This window comes from Canis lupus, chromosome 20, assembly GCF_003254725.2.
Source record: "Canis lupus dingo isolate Sandy chromosome 20, ASM325472v2, whole genome shotgun sequence".
NCBI classification, from domain to species: Eukaryota; Metazoa; Chordata; class Mammalia; order Carnivora; family Canidae; genus Canis; species Canis lupus.
In genome coordinates, this window is record NC_064262.1 from 40,096,719 (window position 1) to 40,123,248 (window position 26,530).

The following is a 26,530-nucleotide window of genomic DNA, read 5'->3' on the forward strand; positions in this document are numbered from 1 at the left end:
GCTTTTGTGCACAGTAGGAGGGGCAAAGAGAGAATCTCAAGCAGACTTTTTTTTTTTTTAAGTATTTATTTATTTATTCATGAGAGACCGAGGCGGGGAAGCAGAGGCATAGACAGAGGGAGAAGCAGGCTTCATGCAGGGAGCCCGATGTGGAACTCGATCCCAGGACTCTGGGACCACGCCCTGAACCAAAGGCAGATGCTCAACCATTGAGTCACCCAGGCATCTCAGACATAGATACACTTAACCAGGTTATTTCTGTGAGCCTCAGGACCTATCTATAAAATGACGATTACATTTAATTTATCGAAATTTTATGGATTTTAAAAAAATATTTATTCACGAGACACACAGAGAGAGCAGAGATGTAGGCAGAGGGAGAAGCAGGCTCCATGCAGGGAGCCAGACAAGGGACTCAATCCCGAGATTCACGCCCTGAGCTGAAGGCAGGTACTCAACTGCTGAGCCACCAGGGTATCCTGGATTTTTTTTTTTTTTAATTTTTATTTATTTATGATAGTCACAGAGAGAGAGAGAGAGAGAGAGAGAGGCAGGCAGAGACACAGGCAGAGGGAGAAGCAGGCTCCATGCACTGGGAGCCCGATGTGGGATTCGATCCCGGGTCTCCGGGATCGTGCCCTGGGCCAAAGGCAGGCGCCAAACCGCTGCGCCACCCAGGGATCCTTTTTTTTTTTTAAGGTAGGCTTCACACCCAGCGTAGAGCCCAGGGTGGGGCTTGAACTCACAATCCTGATATCAAGAGTTGGATGCTAACCAACTGAGCCACCCAGATGCTCCCATTTTATAGGAATTTTAGGTGAAATAATATATGAAGAGGACAATGCTCAATGCATACTAGTTTTCTTCCTTAGTGGAAATACTTGTTTAACTCTAATAGATTTTTTTTTAAAATATTTTATTTAATTGATGCAGAGGAAAAGAGTGTGTGTGTGTGTGTGTGTGTGTGTGTGTGAGGGAGGAGGGGCAGAGAGAGAGAGGGAGAAGCAAACTCCTCCCCACTGAGCAGGAAGCCCCATATTAAGACTCCATGCCAGGACTCTGGGATCATGACCTGAGCTAAAGGCAGATGCTTCCCTGACTGAGCCACCCAGGTGCCCAATATGAGACCATATAAATTGTCTTAATTTATTCTTGCGCTGTAGTAAGGATTCTGCCTTTATTTGACTCCGGGATCATTTAGTTCCACTCTTAAGCAACGGTAAGTAATAGCAGAGATGGTACTTTCCCAATAGACAGAAAAGTAGGTGGTGGGATGAAGATTTTTTTCTGCTCAGACTACCTTTTATGACTAATGGGTTCTTGGGCAATTTCTAACCCATGCTAACTCTCCTGCACACTTGTGTATTGAACTGTGGTTGAAGAGTGTTCAGTCATGAAGCCAGAAGCATTTATTTTTCATGTACCTGCTATATGTACACTTCATTTATCTTTCAGGCTTATTCTTAGGAGTTTTGTTTTTCATTTTTTTTTTTTTTTAAGATTTTATTTATTTATTTATTCATGAGAGACACAAAGAGAAAGAGAGAGGCAGAGAGAGAAGCAGGCTCCACACAGGGAATCTGACGTGGGACTCGATCCCGGGTCTCCAGGATCACGCCCTGGGCTGAAGGCGGCGCTAAACTGCTGAGCCACCCAAGCTGCCCTTCATTAAGTTTTACAATTTTATTAACACTGCATCCTGACCACAGTCCCTAAAACAAATTCTTTTTTCAAGTGTTTTTTTATTTAACTAATCTCTACACCCAACGTGGGGCTCAAATTCACAACCTTGAGTTCAGGAGTCTCATGCTTTTCCAACTGAAAAGAATTTTTTTGTTGTTCTTAAATATTTTATTTAATAATTCATGAGAGACACAGAGAGAGAAAGCGAGGCAGAGACACAGGCAGAGGGAGAATCAGGCTCCATGCAGGAAGCCTGATGTGGGACTCGATCCCGGGACTCCAGGATCATGCCGTGGGCCCAAGGCAGGTGCTAAACCGCTGAACTACCCAGGGATCCCAAGAATTTGGTTTTTATCTTTTGAAGCTCTTAGCTGCTTTATTTTATTTTTATTTTATTTTATTTATTTTATTTATTTTAATTAATTAATTAATTTATTTATTTATCTTAGCTGCTTTAAAACACAGATATGGGACACCTGGGTGGCTCAGCGGTTGGGTGGCTGCCTGCAGCTCAGGATGTGATCCCTGGATGCCTGGATCAAGTCCCACATTGGGCTCCTTGCATGGAGCCTGCTTCTTCCTCTGCCTATGTCTCTGCCTCTCTCTGTCTCTCAAGAATAAATAAAATCTTAAAAAAAAAACAAAAAACAAAAAACAGATTTAATTGTTACTTTAAAAAATTGTTTGTTTTGACTTTAAGCATGTTTGAAAATTCTTTTGTTTTTTTATATATACTATTTTTACCTTTTTCTCATTTTATTTTCCTTTTTTTTAAGACTATTCATTCATTCATTCATTTATGAGAGACACACAGAGAGAGAGAGGGAGAGGCAAGAGACATAGGCAAAGAGAGAGGCAGCCTCCATGCAGGGAGCGTGATGTGGGACCTGATCTTGGGGGGACTCGACCCTGGCACTCCAGGATCACACTCTGGGCTGAAGCCAGGCACTTAACCGCTGAGCCACCCAGATGTCCTTACCTTTTTCTCATTGTGTTCAAGCCTTCTGTTGCAGAGCTGTGTCTTTCATGAATCCATAGAGTGAATGCTATGTCACTTTTCTGGTGTCTTTTTTTTTTTTTTTTTTAAGATTTTAATTATTTATTCATGAACATATACAGAGAGGCAGAGACACAGACAGAGGGGGAAGTAGGCTCCCTTTCTGGAGCGTGATGACAGAACTCAATTCCTGGACCCTGGGATCATGACCTGAGTGAAAGGCTCAACCACTGAGCCCCCTAGCCGCATCTTCTGGTGTATTTTTATGTAACCCTATTATTTGATATTTAAGTTTTGAGAGCCTAAGGAAGTACATTTAAGTGGATGTTTAATGCTGTAGCTGTATGTTTTTTTTGCCATGAGACCATTTTATTACGTGATTTGGCAGTTTTGTTGGAAATAATGCATTTAATTTTTTGTGGAAAAGTTATTTTCTGGATGAAGTCTCTTTTAACTTCTCTAGTTACTTGGAAGGAAGCTCCTGTTTATCTCTTTAAGGTCTTAAGTTCAGAAAAGAAAGGCAGTAGAATATCTTGGGTAAGAGCATGGGTTCTGGAGAGTGGCTGACAGTTAAGTACTAGTTCTTATGGTTTTTTTTTTTAAAGATTTTATTATTTATTCATGAGAGACACACAGAGAGAAGCAGGCCCCCACAGGGAGCCCGATGTGGGTCGGTCCCTCAACCAGGATCATGCCCTGAGCCAAAGTCAGATGCTCAACCACTGAGCCACCCAGGCATCCCAACTTTTTTTTTTTTTTTTTTAAGGTAAACTCTGCCCCCAATGTTGGGCTTGAATTCATGACCCTGAGATTAAGAGTCACACGCTCTACTCACTGAATCAGACAGATGCCCCTAGTTCTTACACTAGGACCCTGGACAGTAATGTGATCCCTTTGAAACTCAGTTTCCTTTTCTGTAGAATAGGAATAATATCTAAATGCTATGAGGATTCAGTGAGAGAGAAGCACGTAGCTCCAGTGCCAGACAATGCAGCCCTTTAACTTTGACTATTCAAGTTATAGTTTGCAGTACCCAATAATCACACTCATTTAATGTGGAAGAAATGTTATTTTAAGTTTGTTTTTAAGTAATCTTAGCACCCTGTGTGGAGCTTGAACATATAATCCCAATATCAAGAGTTGCATGCTCTACTGACTGATTGACCCAGTGAGGCAGCCCAATGTGGAAGAGATTTTTTTGGGGGGGAGGAGGTAGCATCCTAAGATGTCATTCTTGGGGAACTACAACAGAACTCTGATGCTTAGGAACAGTGGCTCCCAAACTTGGCTGTTCCCAAACTTGGGATCCAGTTTCCAAAATTGGAGTCATTTGGGGAGGTTTGTTTTTGTTTTTGTTTTCTAATCATCTTTATTGAAGTATAATTTGCATACAGTAAAATGCAACTATTTAAGTGACAGTTTGGCAAGTTTTGGAAAAATACATACACGTGTTTAAATTGCTACCCAATCAAAAGATGAAACAGTTCTTTGGGAAACTTTAAAGTTTTCTATTTTTTAATACATTTTTAAAGATTTTATTTTTTATTAAGATTTTATTTATTTACTCATGAGAGAGACAGAGAGAGGCAGAGACACAGGCAGAGGGAAAAGCAGGCTCCATGCAGGGTACCTGATGTTGGACTTGATCCCGGGTATCCAGGATCACACCCTGGGCTGAAGGCGGCGCTAAACCACTAAACCACCTGGGCTGCCCTAAGATTTTATTTTTTATTTATTTATTTTTTTTGCTAAAATTTTATTTTTAAGTAATCTCTACATCCTGCATGGGACTTGAACACATAGCCCAATTTTTTTTTTTTTTTTTTTAAGATTTTATTTATCTGTTCATGAGAGACATAGAGAAGCAGACCTAGGTAGAGGGAGAAGTGGGCTCCTTGCAGGGAGCCTGATGCGGGTCTTGATACCCCAACCCAGGATCACGCCCTGATCCGAAGGCAGACGCTCAACCGCTGAGCCACCCAGGTGTCCCTGTCCCCGAGATTAAGAGCTCCACTGACTGAGCCAACCAGGTGCCCCAAAGTTTTCTTTTCTAAGTAGGCTCCACACCCAGCATGGGCCCAACGTAGGGCTTGAGCTCATGGCCTTGAGATCAAGACCTGAGCTGAAATCAACAGTTGCCTGCTTATGCATATTTAACCACAATAAAAAAAGAGGGGTGGGATCCCTGGGTGGCGCAGCGGTTAAGCGCCTGCCTTTGGCCCAGGGTGCGATCCTGGAGACCCGGGATCGAGTCCCACGTCGGGCTCCCGGTGCATGGAGCCTGCTTCTCCCTCTGCCTGTGTCTCTGCCTCTCTCTCTCTCTCTGTGACTATCATAAATAAATAAAATAAAATAAAATAAAATAAATAAAATAAAATAAAAAATAAAAAATAAAAAATAAAAAAAGAGGGGTGCCTGGGTGTTTCAGTCAGTTAAGCAACCAACTCTTGCTTTCAGCTCAGGTCATGATCTTAGGGTTGTGAAGTCGAGCCCCCTGTAAGGCTCCTCACTCAGCGCAGTCTGCTTATGCCTCTCCTGCTCATGCATTCTTTCTATGTCTCTCTCTCTTTCTCTAAAATAAAATATTAAAAAGAGCGAAAAACACTAGATAAAAATAAAAACATACAAAAAGTTTTTAAATAAAAGATGGGGGCGCCTGGCTCGATCAATTGGTAGAGCATATGACTGTTGATCTTGGGGTTGTGAATTCAAGCCCCACATTTAGGGTAGAGTTTACAAAAAAATGTGTATTTTTCCTATTCCAGAGCATACTCCTCCTCTCATTGTATTGCTTGCTTTGGGGCTTTAAAAATATTTTATCAGGGTACCTGGCTGCTCAGTTAGAACATTCGACTCTTGATCTAGGGATTGTGAGCCAGGTGTAAAGATTACTTAAAACTTTTTTTTTTAATTTTTAAAATATTTTAGAGCAAGGGAGTTGATGAAGCGTGTATATGAAACTGCAAAAGGGGCAGGCATGAAAAATAAGCCTTTCTCTATTTTAATCTCCCAAGGTCCTCTTTTAGAAAAAAAAACATGTAACTGTTTCCAGTGTATCTTTCTAGAGATACTGTGTCTATATGTATATTACACATTTTTCCTTTTTTAAAGATATATATTATTGTGCATCACAGTATTATTTTATCCTTTCTCTTTTACAATAGGCCTGGATGATTATATGGCAAGATATTTAATACCATACACTGTGGAAAATAGTTTGGCAGAGAGTTAGAGAGTTAACATACAACCCAGCCATACCATTCCTAGATCTACACACAAAACAGGTATTTGGACAATGTTGGTAATAAATGTTCATAGCATCACTATTCTTATAGCCAAAATAAGAATAATTTGGAAATAAGTCCAATAGTCCAAAGGAGGAATAGATAACAAATGTGGTTATGTATATACCATGGAATATTATTCAGCTATTTAAAATTTGAAGTAGTAAAACTACATGCTATAACATGGATGAACCTTGAAAGTGTTATGCTAAATGAAAGAAGCCAAAAACAGAAGAAGAAACATCATATATTGTATGATTTCATTTATATGACCTACTTAGAATTGTAAATTTATGGAGCATAAAGCAAATCGGTGGTTGCCAGGTGCTAGGAGAGAGGGAACTGGAGATAAACTGCTTAACAGGTATGGGGTTTTCTTTTGTGGTAATGAAAATGTTTTGGAACTAGATAGACTTGGTTGTTATACAATATTGTGAATGTGCTAAATATCACTGAATTGGGACACCTTGGTGGCTCAGCAGTTGAGCATCTGCCTTTGGCTCAGAGTATGATCCTGAGGTCCCTGGATCAAGTCCCACATCAGGCTCCCTGCATGGAGCCTGCTTCTCTCTCTGCCTGTGTCTCTGCCTCTCTGTGTGTGTGTGTGTCTCATGAATAAATAAAGTCTTAAAAAAAAAATAGCACTGAATTATATGGTTTAAAAAGGCAAACTTTATGTTATGTGTATTTCACCTCAATTTTAAAAAAGAAAAAAGTTGTAAGTAGGTGCAGGCCCCACCCTGAAGAGTTTTCATCTGCTAATCGCAGAGCCTTGAGAGGAATAGAGATGTTTGTGCCAGAACATAGGGTGTCTGGCTGTGTATTATCCTTGCTGAAAAACCTAGGCGGTTTACTGGAGCTACCTCTTGGTTTATTCTTGTCTGTATGGCAATTTTGCAGACAAGCATTGTCTTGTGGGCAATGTTAAGTGGAGAATTAGACTGCGCAAAGTCAAATCCTGACTCTGTCCATCCATTTAAGATTAACACTGGAATATTTACATTTTGAGGTGAATGATACCACACACTGACTTAGAAAGCCAGAAGGGAGTGTCTCTTCCTCCAACCCCAAAGAAGAATTTGAATCTGGGGTGGTTCTGACTTGGCTGTGTATTAGAGGCTTTGTGGGGTTCTCCTCTGCTTGCCTTTGTATGCTTTAGGCCTGTGCTCTTCATCTCTAAGGGCCCTTGAACTGACATCGATCCTTGACAACTGCTTGATCAAGATGGCAAAATAACAACAGTACCAGGCTCAAGGGCATTATGAACAAATGGACAGATGTTGAGCCTTTTTGCCAGTGGTTTCCTATGTTGTCTGCAGACAAAATAAATGGTTTTATGTTTTGAATTTAATTTCCCAGTGTTTAATGGTGTCTCCTGTGTGCTAGGTTTGGGTGAACCTGGAGTGGATAGAACAGGTTTCTGCACACTGCACTGAAATGGATTCAATGTAGAGATTTTCTTCTCTGACTTTTTTTCTTCGTCTGACTTAATGAAGTAGTATGTATTCTATTTATTTTAGATACATACTTTAACAAAGGACAAAAGAGTAGAATGGAAGGTATTGGAGAAAGGAGCACCTGAAAATCTACACTTTAAATCAGGTTTATTGTTTGTACAAAAAATTGATTCTAATTTGGTGGTTACTTTTGGGACTCTCTGGAGAAAAGGCTGTATTTTGACCTTTATTTTCAGTTTAATAATAGCTTTGCTTCCAGAGAATGCATCGTAGGGCATTGTTTAAGCTTTTGTGGGATTCATGCGTGTTTAGGTACAGTATGGCTCTTGTGGAAAAATTGAAGTCTTAAACCACTGAAAGAGTATCATTGTGTTATAGATAACTGAAGCTTGCTTTCTTAAGCTTTAAAATTTGTTTTATTTCTCTAGTGGATGTCTTTTTCCCTGTCTTGCAGTATCTGGGACTTAAGTTTCCCTGTGTAATAATTGAGATCTTTCTTCCTAAGGGAAAGAGTTTTTGGGTTCTATCCTTGGAGTCTGTTGGCCTGCTTTAGGACTGGCCAGAATGGCATTTCTGTCGCTCCCTGTTTTGTTTCTGAGCCTGATTTTCAGGGGTTTCTGTCTCCTGTGTCTTGTCATAGACTGCACCTCTTTCTCACCCCTGCATACATTTTTCTAAACTGCTGTGAATTCAGCTACTGGTCAATTACACTTACAGAGTTGTTTATTAAAATACGAGCAAATGAGTTCATAAGAAGGATCTGAGTTTTAACACTCTTGTTAAGGATAAGTTTCTGATTTATATGAGGGGTTTCTATAATTCTGTGAGGGTAAATTATTGAACTACTAAAACAAGTGTCCTGGGAGATTGTCTCACCACTAGTGTACACAGCTGATGTTGCAACTGTTTTCTTTTTAAAAATCTGTGCTCAGCAAATTGGTTATGGAAACCAATTTGGAAATGTATTTTTTTTTTAATTTGTTATTTGAACACTTTACTACTATGTGCTGTGCACCTATGCTTGTCTGACAATGGTGAATAAGATAGATATGATTCTAATACTAATAGAGTTTGGGAGGAAGAGGGGTATGATGAGTGAGGTAGAGAAATGTTTGGTGCTGGGTGAGTATCCAAGGGGCCTGATCTAAGCTGGGAGCTCAGAGAATGGCCTGAAAGACAGTGGCTTAGCCTAAAGTATGAGTTATCCAAGTAGGGGAAGGGTAGGTGGGGTACAATCAGGACAAAGGAAAGAAGGAGAAAAGCATGGCTTAATATCTTTAGTTAAAGGATATTTTGTTTTGGCTGAGGGTGGTTGTATCTTTTAGATTTTATGATTTCCTAAAATAATGTTTTGGGATTTATATGTTTTCTTATCTACAATATGACAATTTGTACCCAGATTTCATCTGGGTATCTTTTGCAAAATTTGCATTGACAGCACAGTTTGCATTGACACTACACCCTCCTGCGGAAACAGGCATTGACAAAACCTGGGGTTGAGAGGAAGTGCATCATGATTGTCCTTCTGTGTGTAATTCACAGGATTTTTTGAAGTTTAAAAATTTCTTTATACTTTTTTTAGTTTACTTCCCAAAAGACTATAGAGCTTTTGCTTTTGTTATAGTCATCTGTACAATACTGATTCATAACAACTTATTTGGAGAGAGAAATAAAACATAACAGTAGTTCTTAGCACAGTTTCTATTACCTGTGGTCAACCGTGGTCTGGAAGTAGTGATCCTTTTTCTGACATCTGTCAGAAAGTCATTAGTAGCCTAATGCTACATCACAGTGCCTGTGGCATTCACCTCACTTCATCTCGTCACTTGGGCGTTTTACCATCTCATATTATCACATAAAGGATGAGTACAATATGGTATTTTGGGGAGATGGGGAGAGGCTGCATACACATAACTTCTTATAGCATATTGTAATTGTTATATTTTATTATTTAGTCTCTTACTATGTGTAATTTGTAAATTAAATTTTATAATAGGTATGTATACACAGGAAAAAGTATAGTATATACGATTCTGTACCATCTGGTTTCAGGCATCCATGGGGGTTTTGGAATTTATCTTTTGCAGAGAAGGGGGGTAATAAAGGATCTAAAATTTCAAACTGGGTTATATAATTGAAGCATATGGATGTCAAAAAGGTAAGTTTTACAAACTCCTAATCTTGTGTCCACTATGTTTAAAGTAATAAGTACATTAAAAATAAGTGAAAATTAAATCATGTCCAAAGCTATCCTGTATTAAATGCTTTTATTTCTTAGGTGATTGAGAAATGGTAGAAAGCTTGTTGTAATCATCACTGCTTCTTTTGCGTAATTAGTTCCTTTGAAGAATTATGAGGTAAAATTATAATCATCTCAAGTGTTCTAAGTTAATCATTTAAAGCTGTGATTATTTTATCTGCATAGAAATTTATTCATTATCTTTCCAAAATATTGTAAAGATCTTGATCCAGCAGAAGCAGCATGGTTATTCAGTTGAATTATTTCTACTTCTGCTTCTTGGCTGGAGAACGGTTTTGTGCCTGCTTATAATGAATGTTTGCCTAATAAATGTATAATACATATACTGTAACCTAGTAACACCATCTGAAACATCTTTGGTGGCTTCTTATCTGCTGAAAATAAGCTAAAAATTGTGCACAGAGGCAGATTTACTATGAATCTAAGAAAATTAGTATTACAAAATGTGTAGTCCCTTAACAAGTTATTGAAATTACTCAGTTAATTTAGGTTATAGAATTCATTTTTTAGGTGTTTTTTGTTTGATTTTGTTTTAGCTTGTAGAATTCAAATTATTGTCAGCCCTGAAGTTTAGCTTAAATACACACCATACCCAATCCTTAACTTATTAATTTAAAGCCTATTTTGTTTTAACTTCCCAAAAGAAATAGCAAGAGGGGCTCAGTCCAGTTCTCTGAGACAATAGCATCGTTATCAGTCAGGAAAAATGAGACTTAAAGGCATTAGAAAAGGTACTTAAAAAGTATTGAGAAGAATGTGATTGTGTGTCTATGTTTAAAACAAACTGGCATTGGGTTAAGGATTTTCATAACTGCCTTTTGGAAAGTTCTGAAAACCACAACTGTTTTTGATGGCAAAACCTGAACTGAACTGATGAGAGGTTGCTTAGGCTTTATCCTCCTTAGTATGAATGTTCGTGTATTTTACTGAAGTATTAACCCATTGAGTGTATTATGGAGTATTTGGCATTTGCACTGTATCATCTTTCTAAAATCTGAAGAATTCTGAGTTTTGAAACCTCTAGTCCCAAGGCTTTTAGATGAACCATTCTGGGCCTATAATTCTAGACAGTGAGAAGTAAGCTGAATAGTAATTTATTACTTTTTTTAACAGGAAAGAGAGTGGAATGAGGTATGGGTAGGATACTTTGGAAAACTAATTGCAGGTGACTCCTGAACAAATGGGGGTTAGGTGACCAAAATCTGAATATAACTCCACTCCCTGAAAATGTAACTAATAGCCTACTGTTGATTGGAAGCCTGATAGTCAATTAACACATTGAGTATGTTATACATATTACATACTGTATTCTTACAGTAAAGTAAACTAAAAGGAAAAAGGATACTAAGAAAATCATAAGGAAGAGAAAATACATTTAGGACTCTACTGTAGGTCTGCATATAAATGGACCAGTGCTGTTCAAACCTGGTTTGTTCAAGAGTCAAATATATTTGCTAGACTGGTAAAAGTTTCATTTTAGGAAAAACAACATTCTTTTCAGGTCAGGCCATATTGCAAACTGGTCTTCAATTTCTGGACAGTTGGAATTTGGAGGGAGTTGCTATTTGTCCAAAATAAGACCTAAATAATAAGGAGAAACATTTATTGAACACTGACCTACTTTCAGTAGGTCATTTTGTCTTAATCTTCATACCAACTCTTTTTAGAAGATTTCATGGGGCACAAAGCTGGTAGGTAATAGAGCCTGGTTTAATTCTTAGTGTAGCTCCTTTACCACTATAACTCAATAACTATTGCTGCCTAGAACTGAAATTAGTTTCTTCTTCTTTTTTTTTTTAGATTTTATTTATTTGAGAGAGAGCACATAGCAGGTGGGAGGGCCAGAGAAAGAAGGAAAAGCAGATTCCCTACTCAGCAGGGAGCCTGAGATGGGACTTGATCCCAGGACAGAAGAATCATGACCTGAGCTGAAGGCCCACACTTAATCAACTGAGCCCCCCAGGTGTCCCTAAAATTAATTTCTAGTAGAACCTTTTACTTTGGCTAGTCTACATGGGATCTGTCTATGTAATGAATATTTCTAATTTTACTGAGTAGTCCATATGGTACTGCATGTTCATTAGACACATGCAGGATGGGACTCAGATTTTGAAACCCAAATGTAATGTTTGGTCAAGTAAGATTTTTGGTAATATTTTGGGTGGGGATGGGAGGTGGGTGAAAATCACCTGCAACTCTGAGAACGTGTAAGGTGGCCCCTCCTAGAAGGTGTGGATGAGGTAGGAATTGGAGTGCATGTAATCATACCTTCCTCCAACTATATTAAATAATCACCATTATTTAATATGGTGATTGTAATGCACAATTTCCAGGCCTTTTCCCTGCTGTTTGGGACCACTTACTAGAGTACAAGAAGGGAATCCTAATAGGCCTTAAAAACACTTATTCTTAGGGGTGCCTGGGTGGCTCAGTAGGTTAAGCATCTGCCTTCAGCTCAGGTCATGATCCTGGAGTTCTGGGATTGAGCCCCACATCAGGCTCCCTGCTCAGTGGGGAATCTGCTTCTCCCTCTGCCCCACACCTCATGAGAGTACCTCATGTTCCCTCTCTCAAGAGATCCAGAGATTGAGCTCTGTGTCAGGCTCCCTGCTCAGCAGGGTGTCTGCTTCTCCCTCCTCCTCCCCTCTTGCTTGTGCTTTCTCTCTCAAGTAAGTAAATAAAATCTTAAAAAAAAATCCTTAAAAAATAGTTATTTGCTAGATTGGGAAAAGTTTCAATTTTGAAAAAACCCTACCCTTGAATGTACTCTAATTTATGGAAAAACTGAATTGCGCTTTAGCACAGTCTTCAGTGCTTTAGTTATTTATGTTAATAAGTTATTTTTGATCTTCTATAACGAATATCTTCAGCAGTTGAAATTGCTGCTCTAGGGGTGCCTGAGTGGCCCAGTTAAGTATCTGCCTTCAGCTCAAGTCATGATCTCAGGGCCCTCGGATCAAGCCCTGTGTTGGGCTTCCTGCTCTACCTGCACTTGTGCTGTTTCTCTCACTCTTTCTCTCTGTCAAATAAAATCTTGAAAAAAATTTTTAAAGATTTTATTTATTTATTCACGAGAGACACAGAGGCAGAGACACAGGCAGAGGGAGAAGCAGGCTCCATGCAGGGAGCCCGACGTGGGACTCGATCCTAGGTCCCCAGGATCACACCCTGGGCCGAAGGCGGCGCTAAACCGCTGAGCCACCTGGGCTGCCCATCAAATAAAATCTTAAAAAAAAAAAGTAATTGCTGCTCTAAAATACTCCAAGAATGGGATGCCTGGCTAGCTCAGTTGGTAGAGTGGGTGATTCTTGGTTCCTAGGTTATACCTTTGAGGTGTACAGATTACTTAAAAAAAAAAAAAAAAAAAAAGGCAAAAACAAAAAACTTAAAAAAATTTTTTTCCTGGAGGGACACCTGGGTAGCTCAGCGGTTTAGCACCTGCCTTCAGCCCAGGGCTTGATCCTGGTATCCCGGGATCGAGTCCCACATTGGGCTCCCTGCATGGAGCCTGCTTTTCCTTCTGCCTTTGTCGCTGCCTTTCTCTCTCTGTCTCTCATGAATAAATAAATAAAATCTTAAAAAAAAAATAGTTCCAGGAGTACTTATTGTCTTCAGTGCTCTTGCCATATGTAAGATGATAAGATAGATGTTTAGTCGTCCCCACCCCCCATATTATTCCATACATCAATGTACAGACTAGGGAGTTTTATGTACAGTAGTTTGTTATTTGTAAGTCTTGTTTGAAAAGAAGTAACTTCCTAGTTGAAGAATGAGACTTAAGGCCAATTTAGAAAAGAAGGGAAGTGCTTAAGAGGAAGTAAATTTGAAGGCTAATGTCTAATCTTAGTAACCTGAGATTTTGAAAGTTTCCTTTCAAAAAGTTAAATTAACTCTTTCTTATACCAATGCTTTCTTTTTTTTTTTTTTTTTTTTTTGGTAATCTCTACATCCATCTTGACGCTCAAACTCATGGCTCTGAGATCAAGATTTGCATGTTCTTCCAACTGAGCCAGGCAGGCACCCCATACCAATGTATTTTTTCTATTAAGAAGGCTAGATTTCTTATCCTTTAGTAGGCAAACACTTCGTTTAGTGCTATTTTTTTTTTTATTAGGTGTGGGGAATATAGAAATGAAGATAGTCTTTTTTACTGAAATTTACAATTGGTAGTATCCAACAGTTAAACATTAACTGTTATATCCTAGGTATTGTTTATTCTAAGCTCTTTTCTCTATTAACTCATTCAGTAATTACTACTGTCCTGTGGTGGTAGGAACCATTATTTTCCCCATTGGTACAGATGATGAGAAAGTAGAAGTACAGGGGTTAAGTAACTTGCCCAAAGATTCACAGCTTCTCTGAATACTAGTACCTGGTTCCAGAGCCTTCTTTCTACTACTGCAAACAATATCAAGTGATGCAGGCTTACATAATCTTTGGGAAGCAGCCCCTATTGGACCAAGTGCTATACAAGTTCAGGGATGAAGAGTGAGTAGTCAGGGAGGCCTCTCTGGGGGAGGTTGTAACTCTTGGCCTAAAAGGAGATAAAGAAAGGTATTATGTGAGTGGTGGGAATCAGTTGTTGGTAGTGTTATATTGTACTTGAACACAGATAATAATCTTTTACCTCCTTACAGGGAAAAGAGGCTAACCTAGGGAAGTTGTAAGGGGGAAAGGGGATAAGTATACTTTTATAGCCTCTAGGAGGTGAGATCCCAGGATGGATCTCTCTCTCTCTTTTAAGATCTTGTTTATTTTAGGGTAATAGGGGCAGAGGGAGAGAATCTCCAGGAGAGCTGTAGGGGCTGGATGCCACAATCTTGAGATCATGAACTGAGCTGAAATCAGGAGTCCTATGCTTAATTACTGAGCTACGCTAGGCACCCCTCTCCTATTTTTAGATTGCACCACCACCTTTAGCTCAAACTTTGTTTCCCTTTCCCAGCTTCACTGTCAACTGATGATCTTGCTTTTTACTTAATTGAGAAAATGGAAGCAACTAGAAGGGTCTGCCATTATATCTACTCACTCGCCAATGTTTGGCTCTTGTGGTCTGCTTCCTCCTCTTTTTGGAGCAGTCACTTAGGAGTCCATAGTTTGGGATCCCTGGGTGGCTCAGCAGTTTAGTGCCTGCCTTCAGCCCAGGGCCTGATCCTGGAGTCCCAGGATCGAGCCCTGCATCAGGCTCCCTGCATGGAGCCTGCTTCTCTCCCCCTGCCTGTGTCTCTGTCTCTCTCTGTGTGTGTGTCTCATGAATAAATAAAAATATAAATTAATTAATTAATTAAAATAAAATCTTAAAAAAAAAAAAAAAAAGGAGGGATCCCTGGGTGGCGCAGCAGTTTGGCGCCTGCCTTTGGCCCAGGGCGTGATCCTGGAGACCCGGGATTGAATCCCACGTCGGGCTCCCGGTGCATGGAGCCTGCTTCTCCCTCTGCCTATGTCTCTGCCCCTCTCTCTCTCTCTCTCTCTCTGTGACTATCATAAATAAATAAAAATAAAAAAAAAAAAAAAAAGGAGTCCATAGTTCATGTCCAGGGTTCTCTCCTCCACTTGTTGTAGATATGTTCCCTTTATAATTTTTTTTTAATTTTTTTTTTATTTATTTATGACAGAGAGAGAGAGAGGCAGAGAAACAGGCAGAGAGAGAAGCAGGCTCCATGCATCAGGAGCCCGACATGGGACCCGATCCCGGGTCTCCAGGATCACGCCCTGGGCCAAAGGCAGGCGCCAAACCGCTGCGCCACCCAGGGATCCCGATATGTTCCCTTTAATCTCCAAACATCGTTGTAGCAGTTCTCCCCTCTCCTGCCTCATTCAGCATATGGTCCACTGGCCAGCCATTAATGACTTCACCTAGCTGCAGCAGAGGCCAAGAAATGTAGTTTTTATTATTGGCAACCACACGACCAAAAAAGAGAATGATAGATAATGAGACAGATGACAAGCAGTCTCTACCACACCTTCCAGACCGTGTTTTCTTCTTTTTTTCCCCAGCATGTTTTTTCTTTTTCTTTTTTTTAAGATTTTATTTATTCATGAGAGAGACAGAGACCTAGGCAGAGGGAGAAGTAGGGTCCATGCAGGGAGCCCTATGTGGGACTTGATCCTGGGACTCAGATCATGACCTGAGCCAAAGGCAGATGCTCAACCACTGAGCCACCCAGGTCCCCCATTTCCTGACTTTTTGAAAGCGTTTTATACCACCTGCCTCAGTGCCCTCCTTGTCTCCTCAGTCCACCACAGTCTAAAGTAGTATTCTTTCCTCAACTGAAAAAGGGTTTTCCCTGTGTTCCTCGAGGCCTTTTGGTTGCTATGCCTATGCCCTTTTCACTAGCTATGTAATATGAACCTATTCCTTGAAATGCCCTCTTCCTTTCTCTTGGTGCTCGTTGTCATCAACGACTTTCTGACTGTTCTCTTCAAATATCTCTGGCTTCTTTATGCCTACCTTTTTCATGTTACTAGCAGTCTCTTTGGATACATCACTGTTTCCCATTCCATACACTTAAGGGCTATCCTGTTTTTACCTGTAATAACAACTTATCTGGGCACTAATCTTTTTCATCTGGTTGGAGAGGAGAGGGGATATGTAGGGTTAGGAAAAAGCCTGTTAGATATTAGGCTTCTCTCTTCTCCAGGGCACTCTAATACCCTCACCATGGTCTTCTCATCCCTGTCCAGTTCATCTCCTAGCCATTTGTCATGCTGCTGCTTAGGCTGTCTTTGTAAATGACAGATCTGATTGTGCTGTTTCCTTGGCTTTCCCTTGCTTACAGAATAGAACACACGTTGCTATGCATGACATTCCAGATCCTCCAGTCTATCACTCATATTTCTAGCTTCATTTTCCATCAGTCTCCTCTCTGAATTCTTCTATTAAGGGTCATTGAGGTTATCTATTCAGGCTGTTGCTCACATTAGGAAATATTCTAAACTGCTACCATTCTTCTCAACTCCTCAGTGTACTTGTTCTTCGAGGTCTAGGTCAGATGTTAACCTTTTCTGAAGCCTTCTGGAAGAATTGCTTACTTTTTATTCATACCAAAGAGGAAGAATTTCTGTTACAGCATTTAATTACATTGTATTTTCTTGAAGACTGTCTTCCAGATAAGGCTGCTCTCTAGCACCTAGAACAGAGAAAACCCACACTTTGTGTTAAGCTGATCAAGTATAAAGGAGATGAGAATTGAGACAAGGGCACTGGACCTAGCAAGGAGGTGATTGCCATTGTATTGAAGTAGTGGGTGGAAGAGTGACTTGGAAGAGCATGAAGGATAGGTGGAAGTGCCTGCCAGAATTTGTCTTTAAGTGACCTGATTAAATGTTTTCTACAAAACCTATAGGATGAAATTATGAGTATGTTTTCTTTGGCAGATCCTTGTAGCATGCAAAAAAATTGAGAACATTGAATAAGAATTCTGTCTGCCAGCCATGATAGAATTGTTTAGAATAGTGCTGTCCAGTAGACTTTGTGACCATGGACATGTTCAGTATCTGCCCTGCCCAGTATAATAGTACTGTGGGTCTGTTGAGTATTTGAAATGTGGCCATTGGGACCAGGGAAGTGAATTTTAAAATTTCAATTAATTAAGAAATAGTCACATGTGACTAGTGGCTACTGTGTTAGGCAGTGGAACTGTGACAGTACCATCTTTGGGAATGAATGCAGCCCAAACATTCTCTATGTTCAGATGCTTCAAACAATGACTCTGCTCCCCATATATTTTTTTTCACTATTTTTATATTCCAGTTTGTAACTCTTATAGAAGTCTTTGGCTTTCTCCCTGCTTGTGTATGATTCAGATATGAGGGAAATCTTCAGGATGTTGAGGAGAGCTTCACATGTGCCTCCTTCGAAAGGTGGATTTGAAGTTAAAATTTTATTTTTGTATATAGCAGCCGCTGGTGGATTACACAGTGTATTTTTTTTTCCATTCCGCAAATGCATGTAGATAATCTAATGGTGTCTGACATTGGTGGTGTGAAGATGAATAATACTGTCCCTGCTCTAAATTAACTCAGTCTAGTAAAGAGTCTTGATTAAATATGAGTGATAAATAAGTGTGAAGAAATTTATGAAGTAAGTTGGGTGGGTTGAAAAAAGGAAAGACATGGGGAAAGAAGTGACTTTTGTTTTCGTGAAAGGTAAATACTTACTATATAGACAGGAGGTTAGGAGGCTTCATAGACAAAAGGAGGTCTAGAACCAAATATGCCTTTAATTTTATAAAATTGTATTGTGATGCAGATGTTAGTGGAATACAGTCAATTGGACCCTTTACCTGGAGACTTGAGGGTGACTTTTAATTTCAGAGAGCTTTTTTGGAAAACATTGATTCTGCAGTGCTGTCCTTAAAACCCAGAACGTATCTTTGCTATCTGGGTTTATTTATTTATTTTTAAGATTTTACTTATTATTCATGAGGGGCAGAGACATAGACGGAGGGAGAAGTAAGCTTCTCGCAGGGAACCTGATGCGGGACTCGATCCCCAGACTGGGATCACACCCTGAGCCGAAGGCAGACTCTCAAACCTTGAGCCACCAAGGTGTCCCATTATCTGGATTTAAACTAAATTAATTTCTTTCTTTTCTTTTCTTTTCTTTTCTTTTCTTTTCTTTTCTTTTCTTTTCTTTTCTTTTCTTTTCTTTTCTTTTCTTTCTTTCTTTCTTTCTTTCTTTCTTTCTTTCTTTCTTTCTTTCTTTTTTTAAGATTTTATTTATTCATGAGAGAGAGAGAGAGGCAGAGACACAGGCAGAGGGAGAAGCAGGCTCCATGCAGGGAGCCTGATGTGGGACTCAATCCCAGGTCTCCAGGATCATGCCCTGGGCCGAAGGCGGTACTAAACCACTGAGCCACCTGGGCTGCCCTAAACTAAATTTCTGATCTTTGATCCTTGAGCTGATTTTTCTATTCCACCATCTTTCTTACCTAACTCTAGGTGAAATTCTTGTTTGTTACACTGGCTTAATTGCTTAGTAAAGCCAACTTTGTAGGCAGGTACAGAGTTTTTGTTTTTAAAGATTTTATTTATTAGAAAGAGCAGCAGAGGGAGAGGGAGAAGCAGGCTGCCTACTGAGCAGGGAGCCCGATGTGAGGCTTGATCCCAGGACCTTGGGATCATGACCTGAGCCAAAGGCAGATGCTTAACTGAGCCATCCAGGCGCTCCATAGTTTGCTTTTTAAGATTTTATTTTTAAGTAATCTCTACACTCAAGGTGAGTGGGGCTCAAGCCTACAACCCTGAGATTAGGAGTTACATACTCCCATCAACTGAGCCAGCCAGGCACTCCCAACAGTTCTATAGTTATTAATGATTGGTGTATAAACATATATATATATAGTAGGTACTGTTTATTTTCTGTCATTGAAATGTCTTCGGAATCCTGTAGATGCCTAACCTTGAGCAGCTTTCTGCTCATCTTTGTTCCAGTTATAATTATTAAGCTATGCTTTTTAAAATCTCAAATCACAATATTTGCAACAACTTGTTACCTGCGCTTGTCACTCTGAACTCTTTGAAGATCTGTTAGATGACTTCTTCACTCTTATTCATCAAGTAAACTTTTCACTTTGATTCCCTATTTTCCCCTCCTATTGTCTGTTCTTTCATATTAGTAACCATGATTCCTTTGGCTTTTTTTTTTTTTTTTTTTTTTTTTTTTTTTAAGTAGACTCCACGCTTGGGCACCTGTGTGGCTTAGTTGGTTAAGCATCTGCCTTCGGCTCAGGTCATGCTTAGTTGGTTAAGCATCTGCCTTCGGCTCAGGTCATGATACAAAGGTCCTGGGATCAAGCCCTGCGTCAGGCTCCTAGCTTAGCAGAAAGCCTGCTTCTCCCTCTGTTGTGTGTCTCCCTCCCTCCTCCAGCTTGTGTGCTCACGCGAGCACTCTCTCTCTGTCTCTCTCTCTCAAATGAATGAGTGAATGATCAGTCTATCTATCTAGCTAATCTTTAAAAATATATTTAAGAAGTAGGCTGCATGATGGGCATGGAGCCCAACTTGGGGTTTGAACTCATGACGCTGAGACAAGACTGTGCCACCTAGGTGCCCACTTTTGAGATTCATTCATTTAAAATTTTATTTATTCATGAGGGACACAGAGAGAGGGGGACGGAGACATAGGCAGAGAGAGAAGCAGGCTCCATGCAGGGAGCCCAATGAGGGACTTGATCTTGGGACCTCAGGATCACGCCCTGAGCCAAAGGCAGATGCTCAACTTGTGAGCCACCCAGGCTTTCCTCCCTTTTGAGATTTCTTGAGAGAGTTTTAGTTTCTCTATTGCCACCATTAACGTTTGTAATTTTTTCTTAGAATTTTGAGCCCAGGATTAGGCCGTATGTTTCCTGTTCCATCTGTACTTGTTACATATTCAGTATTTCAAACTGACTAGCATTTCACATAAAGACTGGACTAAGCCCTGGCATGGATTGTCAGGCGATCGCCTCTTAACAGCCTTTGGGCGATATGGATGAAGCATAGGCACCTGCCAACAACTGGAGGGGAACCATCCTGTCTTTTGTAAAACTCATTTGCTTCTGTCTTCTGAATCAGTGTGCAGATTTAGGCCTACTAATCACTTTTTTTCTCTTGAGTTAAAATACACATAACAAATTTACCGCCTTAGCCATTTTAAAAAAGATTTTGTTTGTTTATTTGAGAGAAAGTGTGCGAGAGTACAAGTAGGGGCGAGGAGTGGGAGGCAGAGGGAGAAGCAGACTCCCCACTGAGAAGGGAACCCAGCTCTGGGCTTGATCCCAGGACCCTGAGATCATGACTGAAGCTAAACCGACTGAGCCTCCCAGGCACCCCCCATCTTAGCCTTTTTTTTTTTTTTAAGCCATTTTTAAATGTACAGTTCAGTGGTATTAAACACATTCACATTGTTGTGTAACCATTACCACCATCAATCATCTTGGTAAATCTGAAATTCTGTACTCACTGAACATTAACTCTCCATTGCTCCCTACTCTAGTCCCTGACAATCACCATTCTGCTTTCTGTCTTTATGATTTCAACTGTTCTAATAAGTACCTTATATAAGTGGAGTCATACAGTATTGGTCTTTTTATAAATGACTATTTCAGTGAGAATAATGTCATTTAGGGTTCATCCATGTCCTGGTATATTGCAAAATTTCCTTTCTTTTTATAACTGAACAATACTCCATTGTATATATATCACATTTTGTTTACCTATTCTGTTTAATGGATGCATGGATTGCTTCCATGTTTTAGCTACTATAAATAATGGTTCTATGAACGTGAGCATACTTGTATCTCTTCGAGACCCTGTTTTCAGTTCTTTGGGGTATATACCCAGAAGTGGAATTGCTGGGTAATATGCTAATTCAGTTTCTGATTTTTTTGAGGAACTGCTCTGCTTTCCACAGCAGCTATACCATTTTACATTCTTGCCAATGCTTGTTATTTTTTTTTTTTTAAGATTTTATTTATTTATGAGAGGCAGAGACACAGGCAGGGGGAGAAGCAGGCTCCATGCAGGGAGCCCGACATGGGACTCCATCCCGGGTCTCCAGGGTCAGGCCCTGAGCTAACGGCTGCGCTAAACCGCTGAGCCACCTGGGCTGCCCTCTTTTTTTTTTTTTTTTTTTTTTTAAACAGTGGTTGTCCTGATGGGTGTGAGGTGTTACCTCATAGTTTAGATTTGCATTTCCCTAATAATTAGTGATGTTGATAATTTTTTCTTTTTTTTTTAAGATTTTATTTATTCATAGAGACACAGAGAGAGAGAGAGGCAGAGACACAGGCAAAGGGAGAAGCAGGCTCCATGCAGGGAGCCCGATGTGGGACTTGATCCTGGGTCTCCAGGATCACACCTCAGGCTGCAGGCGGCGCTAAACCGCTGTGCCACGGGGGCTGCCCTCAAATGGTTCTTTATTGTTGCTGAGTTTTAAGAGTTCTCTATATATTCGAGATGTTAATCCTTTATCAGATACATGGTTTACAAATATTTTCTCCCATTCTGTGTGTTGCCTGCTTATGCTGTTGATGGTGTCCTTTCAAGCATGAAGGTTAATAATTTTGAAGACAGATGTACTTGTATTAATTTTGCCTCTGGGGTCATATTGAAAAAAATAATTGCTCAATCCAGTGACACAATTTTCCCTGAATATTTTAGGCTTTTTATAATTTTATTCTTAGGTTTAGGTCTTTTATCCATTTTGAGTTAATTTTGTTTATGGTACATGGTAAGAGTCTAAATTCTTTTACTTGTGAATATCCAGTTTCCCAATGTACCGTTTATTGAAAAGACTGTCAATTTCTCAAAAAATATCTTGGTACCATGTCAAAATTCAATTAACCATATTTGTTAAGGTTTATTTCTGGTCTCTTTGTCCTATCTCATATGACTATATGTCTTTTTTTTTTTTTTTTTTTTTTTTTTTTTTTTTTATGATAGTCATACAGAGAGAGAGAGAGAGGCAGAGAGAGAGAGAGAGAGAGAGAGAGAGAGGCAGAGACATAGGCAGAGGGAGAAGCAGGCTCCATGCACCGGGAGCCTGACGTGGGATTTGATCCTGGGTCTCCAGGATCGCGCCCTGGGCCAAAGGCAGGCGCCAAACCGCTGCGCCACCCAGGGATCCCGACTATATGTCTTTTTATATACACTGGCATTTTGATAGGGTTTATATTAGTCTGTAGATCATTTTAGAAAGTTTTTTTTGGTGGGACTCCTGGGTGGCGCAGCGGTTTAGCGCCTGCCTTTGGCCCAGGGCGTGATCCTGGAGTACCCGGATTGAGTCCCACATCGGGCTCCCTGCATGGAGCCTGCTTCTCCCTCTGCCTGTGTCTCTGCCTCTCTCTGTGTGTGTCTCTCATGAATAAATAAATAAAATCTTTAAAAAAAAAAAAAAAGTAAGTTTTTTGTTTAAGTAATCTCTACACCCAGTGTGGGATTTGAGCTTACAACCCGGGATCGAGAGTCACATACTCTACTGACTGAGCCAGCCAGATGCCCGTGCCCCTCTGTAGATCATATAGTATTGTTATCTTAACAACATCAAGTCCTTTAATCCATGAACATGGGATATCTTTTCATTCATGTCTAATTTTTTCAACGGTGTTTTGTAGATTCCATTATACAGGTCTTTGGCCTTCAGAGCTTTTTTGCTGTACAAAGTATTCTTTGTGGTGACATCTCCTTATGATGACAGAAATGGAGTGATGCTGAATCCTTAATATAAACTACCTTCCACTAATCCTGAAAAAAAGTGTTAACAATGAAATGAGAACCCATTTGCAGAAGGGAAAAGTTGCTTTTGTAGATGGAATGAAAGCAGACAGCATCTATTCTGGCCTTTCTAAAAGTATTCTTTTCTTCCCAAATTAATTTTTATAATACAAATTCTGATTCCTTGAGTGATTCTCTTAGCTAGGTATGAGAAGATCACGAGATTGTAGTAATAATATATAAACTATGACAGACTGAATTCTTCACTTGCATTCCATTTACAAGAACCTATAAAATCAAAATAAACATCCATTAGATGATTACTACATGAGAGATGAACCTTCCTTGACTATTTTTTGGCTACTCTCAATAACTTAAATAGTCTGTACTTGGGGGGGGGGGTGGGGAGGCATGGGAAGATACATAAAAAAAGAAAGAAAACAAAGACTAAACTCTTAAAAATTCTTAAGATACCAGAGGGGGAAGCAGTAAAGAAAACATGATACAAAGGGACCCCTGGGTGGCTCAGCAGTTGAGCCACCTGCCTTTGGCTCAGGGCGTAATCCTGGAGTCCTGGGATCAAGTCCCACATCGGGCTCCCTGCATGGAGCCTGCTTCTCCCTTTGCCTCTCTCTGTGTCTCATGAATAAGTAAAATTAAAGAAAAAAATGCACTTGGAAAGAAGTGTTAAGTAGAAGAACTAATCATGCAGGAATTAATTTTTTTGATTAACAGTTAATTTTGTGGGCAGCCCCGGTGGCGCAGCAGTTTAGGGCCACTTGCAGCCCGGGGTGTGATCCTGGAGACCCGAGATCGAGTCCCACGTCTGGCTCCCTGCTTGGAGCCTGCTTCTCTCTCTGCCTGTGTCTCTGCCTCTCTTTCGCTCTCTCTGAATAAATAAAAAAATAAATCTTAAAAAAAACACACAGTTAATTGTGTGCACAGTTCAGTGAATTTCACAAATAAAGCAGATACATGTAGCCACCATTAAGAACAAGAAGCAACACAACTAGCATCCCCAAAGCTTCCCTGTGTCGTCATCTTCTTAAGGCATCCTGGACTAGTCTAATTTCTTTCACTATTTATTGGTTTTACCTGGATTTAAATTTCTTTGCTGGGGGCAGCCCGGGTGGCTCAGCAGTTTAGCGCCACCTTCAGCCCAGGGCGTGATCCTAGAGACCCGGGATCAAGTCCCACGTCGGGCTCCCTGCATGGAGCCTGCTTCTCCCTCTGCCTGTGTCTCTGCCTCTCTCTGTGTGTGTCTCTCATGAATAAACAAATAAAATCTTAAAAAAATTTTTTTCTTTGCTGGATTTTGTTAGGGCCTGGTTTATTTTGTTTAACAATTTTCCAGAGATTCATCCAAGTTGCTTCGAATAGCAGTTGGCTTTCATTGGTGTGTAATCTGTTCTTTGACACAACATCATGTATCCATTCAACTATTGACTGATGATTGTTTCTTTTTTTTTTTTAAGATTTTATTTATTTATTCATGAGAGACACAGGCAGAGGGAGAAGCAGGCTCCATGTAGGGAGCCCAATGTGGGAATCGATCCCGGGTCTCCAGGATCACACCCTGGGCCAAAGGTGATGCTAAACCGCTGAGCCACCAGGGCTGCCCTGATTGTTTCTATTAGGAAGTGTTGCACATATGTTTGGTATACTTACTACACATTTTTGTGGGTTTATACCTAAGATTGAATGTTCTGCTTTAGTACATGCTAATAAACAGTTTTGCAAAGTTGGTTGTATACTCCCACCAGTAGTAAATGTGAGTTCCAGTTATTTCGCATCCAGCAGCACTTTTTTTTTTTTGAGAGATGGGTGTACATGTTGGGGGGTTGGGAGGGGCAAAGGGGGAGAGAGAGAATCTTAAGCAGGCTCCATGCCAACTTGGGGCTGCATCTCCTGACCCTGAGTCATGACCTGTGCTGAAATCAGGAGTTGGATGCTTAACCAACTCAGCCACCCAGGTGCCCCCGATCAGCACTTTTTACATTTTAGCCATGCTGGTGGGTTTGTATCAATGTCTCATTGTGGCTTGAAACTTTTTTATTAAGATTTTTTTTTTCTTCATTTTAGAGGGCACATGCATGTGGGTGGGGGTAATGGGGAAGGAGAGAACAAGCATGGACTACATGCTGAGCATGGAGCTCGAGGTGGGGCTTGATCTCAGGAGACTGAAGACCATGACCCAAGCTGAAATCTAGATTCAGATGTTTAACTGACTAGACCACCCAGATGCCCTTTGTTGTGGCTTTAACTTGATGTGATGACTAATGATGGTATTCAACACCTTTTCCTCTTTACTGGACATTTTAGAAAGCTGCTTTTGATAAAAAAGGATTACTTTAGACTAAAAAATTCAATCTGCTTGGGCGAATAAGATGCCTATGAAACATAGTAGGGTGTAGATTGAAATTTTATAATAGAAGCTAAAAGAGTGGCAGAATAGCTCAGATGATTACTAAAGAAGCAGATAAAAAGATTTCAGAGAAATTGTTTAAGACTCACTAAAAATTACCCTTGGGTACCTGGTGAGTGGGCACTTCATTTTACCTGTACAGTAAAGAAACGCATACACTAAATCCGAGGTTCTCAAAGTTGAGCATGAGTCCAAATACCCTGGAGGGCTTGTTTAAGCCCAGATTAATGGACTCACTCCCAGAAGTTCTGATTCAGTAGGTTTGTAGTGGGAGCTGGGAATTTTCATTTCTTTCAGGTTGTCAGGTGATGTTGATAGCACTAGTCTGGGGACCACTTTGAGAACCACTGTCTAGAGACTCAGGATATTGAATTGTCGTGGCTAGATATTTTTCTTAATAAGATTATTTTGTTAATTGAAAACTATGATTGAACGATTAAAAATATAGTCATTATTAGTCATTATTAGTGCCTTACAGTATTTTATTTTTGTCCAGTGAGCAGTTATTTTAAATTTCCAATTCAATGAAGCTAGGAAGACTAGAATGCTGTATACTAAACTCTGGGCTAAATGAATACTCCAGAAAACCTTCAGGAAGCTATCTAGACAAATGAGTCTACGTGATGGTCACAGAAACATGAGGAAATAACCAAAGACTGCTGTGTGAAATGGAGAGAGCTGAATGTTAATACATGGTTGTGGTTTACCTGTCCAAGTGCAGGAAGCAGCCACTCTTAACTCCTGAACATGTCTGATGGACAAACCATTCCCACTGCAACTAGATGAGCAAGGCAAGTAGGAGTGCAAATAGGCTGTAGTTACCACAATCATTAGACTTGTAAAAAGAAGTGTGAAAAGGGCTGGCCACCCCTTATCAGTCTTACTGTAGCAGAGTTTCCTGCAGTGCAGAAAGCCACAACTGTTGCTTGACATCATCTGTCCCCCAGTGAGAGTAAACAGACTTAAGACACACTAGAACCAAGAGTTGCTAACTTCATAGCAACTCAAACGTTCTTGACGTTTGGCAACTCTCTCTTCCTCTTTTTATGTAAATGACATTCTAAAAAGAATGTGTGCAAAAAATCATAAAAGGCTAGAAAACAACCTGGGAAATGTCAAATAAATGTAACATAGTTTTGAAACCACAAGACTTTTTTTGTTTTGTTTTAAGTAATCTCTACTCCAAACTTGGGGCTTGAGCTCAAGAGCCTGACATCAAGAATTGCA

General features: G+C 40.1%; 1 protein-coding gene and 1 long non-coding RNA gene across 6 annotated transcripts in view; one reads left to right on the plus strand and one right to left on the minus strand.

The window, feature by feature from the left end:
• Window positions 1-26,530, plus strand: part of RHOA (ras homolog family member A) — a 63,369-nt gene that overhangs the window by 6,742 nt on the left and 30,097 nt on the right. The window contains exon 3 of one of the 5 annotated variants that reach the window (XM_025455856.3): window positions 5,845-5,964. The exons of 2 other annotated variants lie outside the window; for them this stretch is intronic. Coding sequence is in view for 2 of the 3 variants with exons in the window: in XM_049097966.1 (XP_048953923.1) it covers window positions 9,774-9,778 (5 nt within the window). In the remaining variant the exon portion in view is untranslated. Of the gene's footprint in view, window positions 1-5,844; window positions 5,965-9,699; window positions 9,779-26,530 lie in introns of those variants that run through there. 2 more of the 5 variants (XM_049097966.1, XM_049097967.1) reach the window with 2 other exon arrangements.
• Window positions 10,628-16,442, minus strand: LOC112665786 (uncharacterized). Its single transcript, XR_003140554.3, has 3 exons — window positions 16,342-16,442; window positions 14,054-14,215; window positions 10,628-11,262 (listed from the first exon to the last, which is right to left on the minus strand). It is a non-coding gene; the product is annotated as an uncharacterized LOC112665786 (long non-coding RNA).